We start from the raw sequence: 12,970 nt of genomic DNA, 5'->3' as shown, positions 1-12,970 counted from the left end.
GACATTGCTTTTAGCTGCTATAATTGTCTGCTAAAAACAATAATCTGAGCAAATAGTGTATGATCAATCAGTTGCCCTGCTATCTGTCCCTGCTGTTCTGAGAGTTCACTCAATTATTAACCTAATCTTCTTCCTGAAAAACTCCCACTCACAGTGTTTGCATGGGGCCTCCGTGATAAGATATTTGGAGTTGAATGTGGTGATGGGACAAGCGTTGACATCGACACTTTGCTCATCTGCGAGGCGAGTGTGTTTGATTTCGCTCGATTCTCATTCAATTTGAACCCGGGCAGATATTGCTCACCCAGAGATTGTACAGCGCCATATTTTGGTTGGTCCGTCGGTCTGATGATATTCATTCGCTCGTTCGTTCGGCGTCGGAGGCATCCGTGCGTCGAAGACCAAGGCTGACGGCATTATTGTTTTGTTTTTTTATCGCGACGAGTCGCAGGACAAGAGACGAAACAAACTTTACCCCCCCCCCCAGCCCAGCCCGAGGAGGAAGCGAAACAGGCCCGAAACTCATTGCCGTAGCGTCGTTACCGTTTGAAAAATCCACAAATAAGTGTCCCGTTTTCAACATGAAGAGTTTATTCGACCTTCATTGATTCTTTGGATAAACGTCCACTTCAAATGACATACAAAACACATTTGTAATCTATGAATGTACAGGAGCACTCTTTCCAACTGCATAATATATCGAAAAAACTCGCAAGGCACTGTTCTGGAAAGACAACAAGAACTAGCGATGGACCTTTTGGGGTCTTTGCCAATTTTCTGCTCTAACTTGCAAGCATTTTGCACGGAATGTCAGTCGTTTACGGGATAATAAGGCAAAACGTGTTTTCCCGCGCTTTCTCCATTTTGCGCTCAGAGCTGCCGGCTCAGCGCGAAGTCGCCGCGATCCTCAATGTCCAGCTCCGGGTCGGCGTCGTCCGAAAGGCTCCATTCCGACTGCCGCGGCTCCGCTCGCTCGGAGGTCGCGGCGCCCTTGTCGCCCTTGTCGCCCTTGCCGCCCTTGCCGCCCCCCGTCACGTCGTCCTCCGACTTTTCCTGACGCGTTCAAACAGGGAACATCCCGATGAGGACCGCACGGCACGGCCGCGTCAAAGCGAGCGGCGGCGGCGGCGGCGCAACCGACCTGTTTGAGTCTCCGCCACTTTGCCCGTCGATTTTGGAACCAGGTTTTCACCTGAAAAACACCACAGCCGCCCGATCGTTGCAAGATGTCGTTTGTTTGCGCGTGTTTGCACGTGTTTGGCGCCGGCTGACCTGTCGCTCGCTCAGCTGCAACACCTTGGCCAATCTTTTCCTCTCCGGAGGCGAGAGGTACTTCTGAGTCTCGAATTTCTTCTCCAGTTCGACGGTTTGGTCGTTGGAGAAGCGGACCTGGCCCCCTTTCCGTTTGTGCAAGGGCCGCTGGATGAAGGGGCTCCACAGCATCGGTTTCCCTTTGGGACAAGGCAGAAATATATTCGCTGTGGAAAGAAATACCAAATATTTGCTCACACATCTCCTCTCTTTTTTTTTTGTTTTGTTTTTTTCCCCATCGGCGTGCGTTTGTGGTTAATTGTTTTTGGTTTTGTTTTATGTTGGAAATCCCGATAATTCTTTCACAAGTTGTCCTTTTCGTTAGAATTGTCGGCACATTCCGACGCGAAGATCATTTGTTCGATGGGAAACGGACGCCTCGCTAGAAAGTTGCAATTAAACGTAAGGAAATAAAAGCTTTCCTGACGGATAGGAAAACGATTACACACAGCGATAATTGTATTGGAAAAAAAGCTTCTTCATCCAATTCTAGCGGTTAAATGTGACTTCAATTATTGGTGATTGTTTCAACAACAACAACAACAAAAACTATATTGAATCAGCACGTAGGAGCAATTTGGGTTTTAGGATTGGCGGGTTCAAGAAAGATGCGCTGACATTTTTCCGAGCGAACATTTGGAAGCTTTGATTGGCGGCCGGTGTGCTCGGATTCCGATTGTGAGGATCAAGTCGCCATTCGGACTCCGATACTGCCAGAACCGATTTGCATTTGAAGCTGCTTTCAAGTCCGCTTTCCCGTCCGGCCAAACAATAAACAATTTCTTTTTTTTTTCGGGAAGGTCGTGACAGCGACCAAACTATGGCCAAATATCCGCTGCATGTGTTTCCTGCGCGGCGGTGTGATGATGGGCGATGGCGCGCACGCACGCAAGCACGCGCGCACGCACGCACGCCGTCTTCTCATTTACACAATCAAAGTCCGCTGCGGGCGAAAGGGCGAAAAATTAAATACATCAAAAAGAAATACTAAAATACAATCCTTTTTTTTTTTTTGCAATGGGACGCAAATACCCAAATCAGCGTTGAGTCGCTTCCAAACGAATTTCCTCCAATGAGCGCTTGCAGGCAAACACGCTTATTGTGCAGGAGCCAAACGTGTTGAACGAAATCCACGACGATCAGATAACGATTTCCGAAAGTGGATCGATAACGGCGAAGATGATGGGCCACTCAATTTCCGTTTGAAAATCAATTCTTTGGACTTCGCCACTGTCGGCAGGTGTTATCCGTCAAAATTGTTTCTGAGAACAACAACAAGTGATTCGAAAGGAATATTTTTCATGCAACATATCTTTATCGTTATGCGTCCCAAATGGAGTTTTCTAAAGATGCTCCATTTTTTCCCCTCTTAATGCTCCATATATTTCTGTTTTTCTTTTCCTCTTAATGCTCCATATATTTCTTTTTCCCTCCTAATTCACAATATATATCTGTTTTTTTCCTCTTAATGCTCAATATAATTCTTTTTTTCTTTTCTTCTTAATGCTCCATATATTTCTTTTTCCCTCTTAATGCACAATATATTTCTGTTTCTTTTCCTCTTAATGCTCAATATATTTCTTCTTTTCTTTTCTTCTTAATGCTCCATATATTTCTTTTTCCCTCCTAATGCACAATATATTTCTGTTTTTTTCCTCTTAATGCTCAATATAATTCTTTTTTTCTTTTCCTCTTAATGCTCCATATATTTCTTTTTCCCTCCTAATGCACAATATATTTCTGTTTTTTTCCTCTTAATGCTCAATATAATTCTTTTTTTCTTTTTTTCTTAATGCTCAATATATTTCTGTTTTTCTTTTCCTCTTAATGCTCCATATATTTCTTTTTTTCTTTTCTTCTTAATGCTCCATATATTTCTGTTTTTTCCCTCTTAATGCTCCATATATTTCAGTTTTTCTTTTCCTCTTAATGCTCAATATATTTCTTTTTTTCTTTTCCTCTTAATGCTCCATATATTTCTTTTTCCCTCCTAATGCACCCTATATTTCTGTTTTTTCCCTCTTAATGCTCCATATATTTCAGTTTTTCTTTTCCTCTTAATGCACAATATATTTCGGTTTTCCACGAGAAATAACACAAATGCCCCTGTATGTCTTTGTGTGTGTGATTTCCACCCTCGTTCGTCTCTCAAGTTGTCTTTTCCGTGAATGGCATCGGAGCGACGAGGCATCCATGTTGCATTGACACAATAGCAGGCAGCGAACTAAAAGCTGCAATTTCTGAGATATGAATGAATGAATTTGCTCTGTCGATCACCCTAAATGCCGACCATTTCAAACGATCTGCTAACTTTTTGCAAGTAGGACTTTAAGCGTGGGAGACATTTTCCCCAAGGCGGCATTCAAAGCTTGCTAAAGTGGAATATTTGTGTTTGTTTGTTTGTTTGTTTGGGAGCGTCTTAGCCGTTATTGATGAAATGATATGAGATATGAGTGTCACAATGACCACTCGGGACCTGTGATAACGACGCGTCGGGGTTGCCGTTTTATCATTCCATGCGCATTTACGAAATCCATAAAAAAAAAAGAAAAAAAAAAAGGTGTTTTTCGATCTGCGTAATCTCCGCGTCCTTCTGGGCGACTCGGAAGGAAACGCTCGTATTGGCCTTTCCGGTCATTTGCAATCATCAGTGGAGTCGAGTCGAGCAGAGGAAGCGCGACAAGATGTGAAAAACGGATCCCGGGCTATCGGAGGCCGAGTGTTTCCTGAATGCGTCTGAATTGAGGATGTCGAGCAAATAATCAGCGGCGTGCAGCGGGCTCCCGAGGAAGCGGCGCCGGAAAACATTCGACAGATTTTGCACGGCAACTGGCGACGGCCCATGCGCGGAGCTGAAGTCTAATCCGCACGTGGAGCCCGAGGAGGCGAACGTGGACGCGCACACCTGCCATTAGGACGCACCAAAAAAAAAAAAGAATCAAATCTGCACCTTTGCGCGTCGATTAAGGGACGTCAATAAGACGCCGGATGCAACATTATAGTGTGTTGCGGATGCGCTCTGCGAAGTCAAGTGGGGGAAAGCGGCGCGACGAACATCGTCCGGGTTCCGGGACCACAACGCCGGCGGCGGCCGAGGAAAGGGGAGACGAGAAAAAACCAAACCAAACCAAACCAAACCAAAAGTCCTCATTTGATCAATGGGGACGTGATGATTGTCACGTGCGAGGTGACGCGCAGCGCGTGGAAGTCGAGCGACTTTCAAGCGCCGACGTCTTCCGCGGATTGTTCGGTACTCACCGAGAGGGTGGTGTCTCAGCAGGGCATGTGCGTAGTCCCCCAGCGGGCGCGGGGGCTGCGGGTGCTGGAAGGGGTACGCGGGGCCCCCGAAGGCCCCGGCGCAGGCGTACGCGGCCGCGGCCGCGGCCGCGCGGTGCGGGTGGATCGGCGTCGGTTCGTAGACGGCTGTCCGGTACGGGGACACGAAGTGCGTGAAGGAGGAGTTCGGCGACGGGAAGGTCGGCGCGGGGATGGCCGGGATGGACGACGACGAGCTGGCGGGGGTGTCGTCGGTCCTCCCGAGGATGTCTTCGATGTAGAAGGGAGTCGGGGGGGCTTGCTGGATGGCCGTCGGCGCGTCAAGGGGGACGCTCATGGTCGCGCTGGCCTTCTCGCAGCCGCAATCGGCTCCCTTCTGCTTTCCGGGCTTTTGCAGCACATCCGCCCCAAAAGGACGCTTTGTCGGACTGCGAGGCGCACAAGCGAGGCACTTCCTCCAGGTGGGCAGCCGGCGTTTGTGATTGGCTCAAGTGCTCACACGACACTCACTCGACCGACAAATTGTCTGTTCCGAACACATTTTTGGCTGAATTGGATCTTGATAATGCTACTTTATAATGGCAAACTGCACATGGGAAGTGGGTGAAAGTGACTAATTCTTGTTGGACCCTAAAGACCCCATAGACGGCGGCATCGGCATCGCTCCAGCACACCGCAGCAGGCTGCAATTCGCCTGCTGCGGAGGAAACGGAGGAAAACTACTGGGTCGAAATTTGAGACAGGGCTCGCCGAGCAAATAAAGTCCACGATATAAACACCGAGACGATTCCTGTTACGGTTCCTCCGATTGGCAGTTCCGTGACCTCTTGGTCCTCCGCTGAATTCTTTGAAGTTTCAGCGCGATAACGACGATATGTCTGCCATGATATCGGCATACGCGTTTTGTAATGATTACACATCTCCACTGTTGACACGGGCCCCGTGTCGGGGCAGTAGGCGACAAACAGTCAACAAAGGCAAATATTTCGCTACGCATCATGCTATTCCGAAAACAAATCGAATCAGAAAGTGACTATACGGCGGACATTCTGGCGACCGATTCGCTCACGAGGATTTGAACGTTGAATGAAAGCCGGCCGGCCGGCCGGCGGTCAGCCTTGCGGACGGACGCCCCTCGCGCGTCCCGTTCGACAATGATTGAGAAGGCCGCAGGGCGCGTGGACGCGGAAGCTCGACGCTTAACCGTCTGACAAACGGGCTCGCTTATCGATTTGGGTGAGGCGTCTTCAGAAACGCGCGCCGCCAACGGCTGTAATTAAGAGAAAGAGGATTCCCGAGAGCAAACGCCGACGCGGACGGCCTCGGAGACTTGAAAGCCAGCGCCGAACGGCTAATATTTGGACTGGGACAATAATTGCAGACCCATTGATCACTTTCCAATAGGTTGCCGCGAATGCGCCGGCTGCGCTTCTGCTTGCATCGAACAACGGGTCATTTTTACACAGCAGCGTACATGGAAATATTATCTCCATTTAGGAACTCATCTGTCATTGGCAGATGAGAATGTGTGATCAAAAGGGTGAATTGTGCGATCAGATTAGCCTACTTTGTTGTTAGCTAACGCTATTGTATTGAGGTGGGTGACGCAGTATATCGTGTTAGCTAACGGTAGCTCCAGTCACGAAGGCTTCCAGGTCCAGAGAAGTCCACAGCACTGAATTTGGGTTCAATGGCTGATAAACATGATTGTTTCTAGCAAATAATCATGAACTTAGAATTGGATGGCTGCAACACGTTCCAAAAAAGCTGGGACAGGTGAGAAAGTTGAGGAATGCTCATCAAACACGTGTTTGGAAGATCCCACAGGTGAACAGGTTCATTGGGAACAAGGTGGGTTCCATGATTGCTTCCCTGAGTGGCTCAGTCGTTCACAAGCAAAGATGGGGCGAGGTTCACCTCTTTGTGAACAAGTGCGGGAGAAAGTATGTTCCTCAACATACGATTGCAAGGATTTCATTGCGGTCCATAATATCATCAAAAGGTTCAGAGAATCTGGAGAATTCACTGCATGTAAGCGGCATCCCTCGGGCGGCGCTGCATCAAAAACCGACATCAATGTGTAAAGGATATCATCACATGGGCTCAGGAACACTTCAGAAAACCAATGTCAGTAAATACAGTTCGGCGCTACATCCGGAAGTGACACTTAAAACTCTACTATGCAAAGCAAAAGCCATTTATCAACAGCACCCATAAACGCCACCGGCTTCTCTGGGCCCGAGCTCATCTAAGATGGACCGATGCAAAGTGGAAAAGTGTTCTGTGGTCCGACGAGTCCACATTTCAAATTGTTTTTGGAAATTGTGGTCGTCGTGTCTCCCGGGCCAAAGAGGAAAAGAACCATCCGGACTGTTATGGACGCAAAGTTCAAAAGCCAGCATCTGTAATGGTATGGGGCTGTGTTAGTGTCAATGGCATGGGTAACAAGGCACCATTAATGTACCGAAAGGTACATGCAGGTTTTGCAGAAACATATGCTGCCATCCAAGCGACGTCTTTTTCATGGACGCCCCCGCTTATTTCAGCGAGTCAACGCCAAACCACATTCTGCACGTGTTACAACAGCGTGGCTTCGTAGTAAAAGAGTGCGGGTACGAGACCGGCCTGCCTGCAGTCCAGACCCGTCTCCCATTGAAAACGTGCGGCACGTTATGAGGCGTAAAATACGACAACGGAGACCCCGGACTGTTGAACGGCTGAAGCTGTACATCGAGCAAGAATGGGAAAGAATTCCACCGATAAAGCTTCAACAATTCGTGTCCTCAGTTCCCAAACGTTTATTGAATGTTGTTCAAAGAAATGGTGATGTGTAACACAGTGGTAAACATGACCCTGTCCCATCTTTTTTGTCCCATCAAGGGTTGAGCTGCGCCATACTTTGCTCGACATTACTACTGACAAGGACTTCAGTCCTTCTCACTTCATTTTGCCTGATAGATGAAAACACAATGGGACAAACAAAGCTGTGATTCCATCAGTAGTGCTGACATTGACGACTCGGACTCCCAGAGCCAATTGCAAATTGAAACAGTGATGCAATTACGCATGGATCAGCATTGTTGGAATACACAATCAGTGCATCCAAAGTTGTTCATTATGTGAGCATTATACTGTGCGAGGAGCCCCTCAGCTCTTTGCGTTTGCATGTTCTCCCCTTGCCCGCGTGAGTTTTCTCCAGGCAATATCCCAAAAACATGCGTGGTTGGTTGATTGAAGACTCTAAATTGCTCGTAGGTGTGAATGTGAGTGCCAATGGTTGTTTGTTCGTATGTGCCCTGCGATTGGCTGGCGACCGGTTGAGGGTGTACCCCGCCTCCTGCCCGAAGATTGCTGGGATGGGCTCCAGCACGCCCGCGACCCGCCGGAGGAGAAGCAGAATGGAGAATGGATGGATGGATATACATACACATACAGTGGGTGCGGAAAGTATTCAGACCCCCTTCAATTTTTTCACTCTTTGTGATATTGCAGCCATTTGCTATGAGCCATCGGGGGAGAAGAGCCTTGGTGAGAGAGAGGTCAAGAAGAAGAGTGAGTGCCCAGGAACTCAGACTGGGCCAAAGGTTTGCCTTCAAAAAAGACAATGACCCAAAGCACACAGCTAAAATAACAAAGGAGTGGCTTCAGAACATCTCCATGATTGTTCTTGAATGGCCCAGCCAGAGCCCTGACTTAAACCCAATTGAGCACCTTCGGAGAGAAATGACCAGAAATGGATTGTCAATGTTAAACAACCTTCCTTCCTATAGGCCGCTTCTGAAGACGACCTGTTTTTTTCTGGAAAGCCCGTACTGATGACATCAGCTCGGCGTTCTTCCCTTGAAGCTTCAAATTGCGGTTATTCCGTTCCGTTCCGTTCCGTAGCAAGAACCCAAATTGGTGCACTCCGGAATAAAATTGTGGATTGAGGAATTTTGTTTTGCATTATTGTAGACGGGGATTTGCAGCATCGCTCAATACGTCCACGATCTAAACAAACATAACTCCGAAAACAGTTCACTTGTTAAATTATGTCAAATGGTTTGAGACTTCACTGTTGTGTCAAGATGCTAAAGAGAAAAGTGGAGACTTTCTTTCGTCATTTTTTTTTTTGAAGCACTTTATTTGAACACGTATCATTTTCACTTTTCATTTGGAAATGCACCCTTAACGTCCTTTAAAGACAACACAACATCGGGGAGAAAGTTTTCATAATCCAACGTCTTATTATGAAACGCATGCTTGTGAGCAGACCCACGGAGGAGTCCACTTGCGCTTGTATACATATCACGTAAAAAAAAAATATATATATATAATAAACTGTTGAAAGACAAAGAGTACCCTTTGTAAACATTTGCCATTTACCCGAGTGTAGCCGTAAGAAGAAAAAAAATCATTATCGTTATGCATGTCGACTAACTAGAATATACAGTATTTAGCCACTTTAGCCAAACTTGCTAACCTTCAAAGCAGTATTTCTGCTACTTAAAGATGATCAAGAATCAAAGCGATATCATAAAGACCCAAAAAAACCCAAACGATCTTTACATACAGTAAATCAAATGTGTTCTCCTTGTTGCTTGCGTTGGTAGAATAAGATTTTTTGCACAAATCAGGAACCCATGGAATGCAGTAATAACCATGATTTATGCATTTGTTTGAGGCTGTAAACAAACGCAAACTCAAAATGTATTTTTCAATGAAAAAAAAAAAAAAGTGATACTCCCCAACAAAAAGAAAATGACAACGTAAAACAACGTCTGACTCATACCTGAATGAGTTTCTCTCTAAAAGATTATTGTTCAAGTTCCGCCTTCTGGTGCTGCCACACTGTCCAGACTCTCTTCGGACTCCGGGCACGCTCGCAGTGATTTGACGATGTGTCCCAGTGTCCATTGCTCCTCGTGTAAGGCATGCTGCTCCAAGGTGAACTGACCCTGTTTGGTGCGGGTCAGCTCCTTGACGTGAGCGCACGACAGGAGCGCTGCGGCAGACAAACACGCATCATTCGAGTTGGCATTTGGGATTTGAGTTTATCCGTGCATCGATCCAACCTTTTCCCAGCTCATCCACCAAGCTCCTCACGTAAAATCCACCACCGCATTCAATATCTGCAACGGAAAACTATTTCAAAAAAGGTATTCATTTATGTCCGATGCTATCTTCAAAGTAACGACGTCATCGATCGGCTCTGCACAAGACGTTTAACTCCGCGTCTTCGTCACGTACGAATCCAAAAGCTAGTTTATTTTTTTAGCCTGGTCACGAGTCTTCGGCGACTGGTCATTCATTTGAACAAAATGAAGAATTTTGTTCGCCGCCATTGGGCACAAACACGTGTTCGTGCACGTTCCTCTTTGTCGCTTTTCGCCACTTCGTTTTCGGGGCCGCCGGACTAGGCATCGAAACTGGGAACCGAAATGTTTTTTCATTTGTTCGTCCCGGTTCCAATCGGTTCTCGATTCTCAACGCCCATCCCTAATTGTGCAGGACCTTGAGCCGTGACTATTGCGCGCACGTACATTGCGGCGACGATGCCCAAACGATACATTGTGCAGCCCTACAATTAAAATAATGCAACAGGGACAAACCCAATGTGAAGAATGGCAGCTTGAACTCTTGCAGGGTCAAGTTGTACACCGTGACGGACCTCGCTGGTTTCGCCTCGACTTTGTGACCTTTCTTCAGAAGGACAGACATTCGCTGGCCATCTTTTTTCAGCGCTGAGTAACTGAAATAATAACAGCGATAACAAAACAATCAATGATACACACTGTATGTCCTGCATTTTTTTTCATTCTCAATAAAAGCTGAAAACAGAACCAGTGGTAGAAAATCCTCAGTTATTTGCTGAAAATCTCCTTATTGAGTGTTTTTGTGCTCAGACCAAAGTAATTCAAGTATTGCTTCAGAGCCATCTGATGGAATGTCGGTGTTGTTGTCAGGTTTCATTTATTGAGTGTTTTTTTTGGGGGGGGGGGCGGAGTTTGTGCGAGCATGTTATTCAGGCTGGTGTGCCATCGTCATACTATTGCTCAGCCTCATGTGAGGGTCTTTGTTTGCGTGCGTCAAATATTTTAACGAGTGAATGCAATCATTGATGTCACATGGGTTGTGTACATGCTCGGAGCATGGCGTAAAAAGCTTTATCATCACCATTTTAAGTGCTTTGGCACCATCTTGTGGCATCTATGCCCAATTGCAAACCCCTTTTGGTCTTTCCAATTGTATACAAAACTGTGCTAGTAGATTTATAGCTTGTAATTTGCACACCCGTGATCTGAAGAATTAGCTTGGAGCGTGTTTTGAGTGTATTTTTTGTGAAGCTATGACAGAACAAAACGCGTCAACATTTCTCTCACTAAATAAACTTCCAAAAGGTGCTATTGACCGGATACTTTCGTCACATGTCGGGAACAACCCAACTTATCCATACGTGCAAAGAAAGTAGAACAAATAAGCTCAGAAATTAAGTTGTGTGGAAAAATGTGAAATGACACAGGGAAAAAGTATTGAACGCATGAAGAAGGGGAGGTGCAAAAAGGCATGGAAAGCCAAGACAACACCTAAAATCTATCAATAATCACACAGCAATCCAGCCCCTTGTCAGTGCAAATGGGTCAGTCCTAATTGATGGCCTACAAAAAAGGTCTCATTGCCGAGGTGTGAGTCAAGACACATCTCATGATGGGTAAGCGCAGAGAGCCGTCACAAGACCATCGCAGAGTACTGGTAATTGTTGCAAAACATACCGATGGCATTGGTTACAAGCGCTTATATAAGCTTTTGAACGTTCCCGTAAGCACACCAGAGCAACGCATGCGACTAGTTTCTCCATACAGGAGGCGCCTTGAAGCTGTCATTGCAAACAAAAGCTTTTGCACAAAGTATGAAATAAATACCAGTTGGCGTGTTCAATACTTTTTCCCTGTGTCATTTCACCTTATGACGCAGGACTTAATTCCTCATCTTATTTGTTCTACTGTGCATGTATGGATTACTCGGGTTGCTCCCAACATCTGGTGAAATTCGGACACAGTGAAGCCTTACAGTGGTGGGACTTGCATGATATCGCCGACAAAACTCTTCAGCTTCTCCTCTAAATCCAACTTGGTAACATGTTCTGCGTGAGGTGAGGAGGGGGGGGGGAAGAGACCATAAGTGGCAAAACTAATTTCTAATTGCAACAGATGAATTGATTTTGGGGGGGGGGGGGGGGGGGGGGGGCTTGGACTTACTGAAGTCTTTCTCTTGAGTAACACTGCCAGTAGCATCAAGAGTGTCAGTTGCTTTCCCCAACTCTGCGACAGCAATGTATTTCTGAAAGAAAGAAAGAAAGAACATGATTTATTGCTTGGTTCAATCTTCTCGGAGACACGTTTCCACACACACACACACACAAATACTATTCAACACAAACAGTAACTTAACATTGGGCGAAAACGCTGGAGAATGACCACGCTCATCGTACAGGGTGGAAATTCAGCTATCCTGTTCCTGCGGGTGTCTTAGACCCGGATCCGTATTTAGTACAACTGCTCACCTTGGAACCAGCCAACATGGTGCTGAGCATTTTGGTGCCGTTTCCAACACCAACAACTAAATGAGAAACACAGAATGACGACTTTTACAGACTGCAGATACACATACATATGGTTTTTCAAGGACGGGTAAAAAAATAAAAAAAATAATAAAATAATAATAATAATAAGACATGCCTAATACTCCACTGGCAGCACTGTCGAGCGTCCCTCCGTGGCCCATCTTGAGACTCTGCTTCTTCCGCTTCCTCGGGTTCGCATTCCTCAAGCCGGCTTCTAGAAGACAAACTGACCGTCAAGCGTTCGCCTTAATAGACGAGAGCCATTCCTTATTTTTTTTTTTTTTTCCCCCTGCGTTACCCTCGAGTAGAGTTTCTTTGAGCTTGTTCAAGACATCCGCAGAGGTCGGCCCTCGCTTTTTATAAATTGCAAACAGTCCATTCAAAGACTGCAGTTTCGAGAGCGAGCTCGTTAGCGGTGCAGCCGCGTTGCTCGCAGCCATGCTCGTCTTCTCCCTTCATTAAACAGCGGAGGGGGAACGGGGCGACGATCTTCTTCGTTGGTTTCAACCAACCTGTTAGCTAATCCGTCATTGAACGACCGCCATCTGCCGGTCGTTAAATAGAACACGTTTCACTTCGTTTCCAAGTAAACAATGCGGAAAGTCAGTCAATATATCACGAAATATCCAGGCCAGATTTGTATTTTAAATAACAGCGTTCAAGCTGTTGTGTACAAGACCGAAAGCAAGCGCGTTAGTAGGATGATGACCCATTACCAGACTACATTGACCGTGATGCCTCGCGCTCAAGAAACACTTCCTGGTTACTCGCTCGGTTTTG

The 12,970-nt window shown here is 46.4% G+C and overlaps 2 protein-coding genes across 5 annotated transcripts; both read right to left on the bottom strand.

Moving 5' to 3' along the window:
- Positions 1–573: 573 nt before the first annotated feature.
- hhex (hematopoietically expressed homeobox) lies at positions 574–5,499 on the bottom strand. Of its 4 annotated transcripts, none has more exons than XM_061756788.1 (4): positions 4,570–5,487; positions 1,273–1,478; positions 1,142–1,192; positions 574–1,053 (listed from the first exon to the last, which is right to left on the bottom strand). In XM_061756788.1, exons 1-4 carry the CDS (start codon positions 4,922–4,924, stop codon positions 871–873), a joined length of 795 nt encoding a protein of 264 aa, XP_061612772.1. In that variant the 5' UTR covers positions 4,925–5,487; the 3' UTR covers positions 574–870. The 4 variants fall into 4 exon arrangements, with proteins under 4 accessions (XP_061612772.1, XP_061612773.1, XP_061612770.1 ...); XM_061756789.1 differs by having other exon boundaries at positions 1,273–1,451; positions 4,570–5,480; XM_061756786.1 differs by having other exon boundaries at positions 574–1,192; positions 4,570–5,499.
- Positions 5,500–8,689: 3,190 nt separating this feature from the next.
- trub1 (TruB pseudouridine (psi) synthase family member 1) lies at positions 8,690–12,966 on the bottom strand. The gene is made up of 8 exons (XM_061756917.1): positions 12,489–12,966; positions 12,306–12,404; positions 12,131–12,186; positions 11,826–11,907; positions 11,638–11,710; positions 10,179–10,318; positions 9,642–9,698; positions 8,690–9,571 (listed from the first exon to the last, which is right to left on the bottom strand). The coding sequence occupies exons 1-8, from the start codon at positions 12,628–12,630 to the stop codon at positions 9,390–9,392; spliced, it is 831 nt and encodes a 276-aa protein (XP_061612901.1). The 5' UTR covers positions 12,631–12,966; the 3' UTR covers positions 8,690–9,389.
- Between the last annotated feature and the right edge of the window lie 4 nt (positions 12,967–12,970).

The sequence above is a fragment of the Phyllopteryx taeniolatus genome, chromosome 19 (genome assembly GCF_024500385.1).
Source record: "Phyllopteryx taeniolatus isolate TA_2022b chromosome 19, UOR_Ptae_1.2, whole genome shotgun sequence".
Lineage (NCBI taxonomy): Eukaryota > Metazoa > Chordata > Actinopteri > Syngnathiformes > Syngnathidae > Phyllopteryx > Phyllopteryx taeniolatus.
Note: the sequence above shows the minus strand (reverse complement) of the source record. Positions and strands in the feature narration are given on the sequence as shown.

Coding starts and splice junctions, on each gene's coding strand:
- trub1 (XM_061756917.1), bottom strand. CDS start 12,630: ATGGCTGCGAGCAACGCGGCTGCACCGCTAACGAGCTCGCTCTCGAAA. Junction 12,187..12,305: donor TGCTGCCAGTGGAGTATTAG/GCATGTCTTATT, acceptor TTTCTCATTTAG/TTGTTGGTGTTGGAAACGGC. Junction 9,699..10,178: donor GCTGCCATTCTTCACATTGG/GTTTGTCCCTGT, acceptor TTTCCGTTGCAG/ATATTGAATGCGGTGGTGGA.
- hhex (XM_061756786.1), bottom strand. CDS start 4,924: ATGAGCGTCCCCCTTGACGCGCCGACGGCCATCCAGCAAGCCCCCCCG. Junction 1,479..4,569: donor GCTGAGACACCACCCTCTCG/GTGAGTACCGAA, acceptor TTCTTTCCACAG/CGAATATATTTCTGCCTTGT. Junction 1,193..1,272: donor TGCAGCTGAGCGAGCGACAG/GTCAGCCGGCGC, acceptor GGTGTTTTTCAG/GTGAAAACCTGGTTCCAAAA.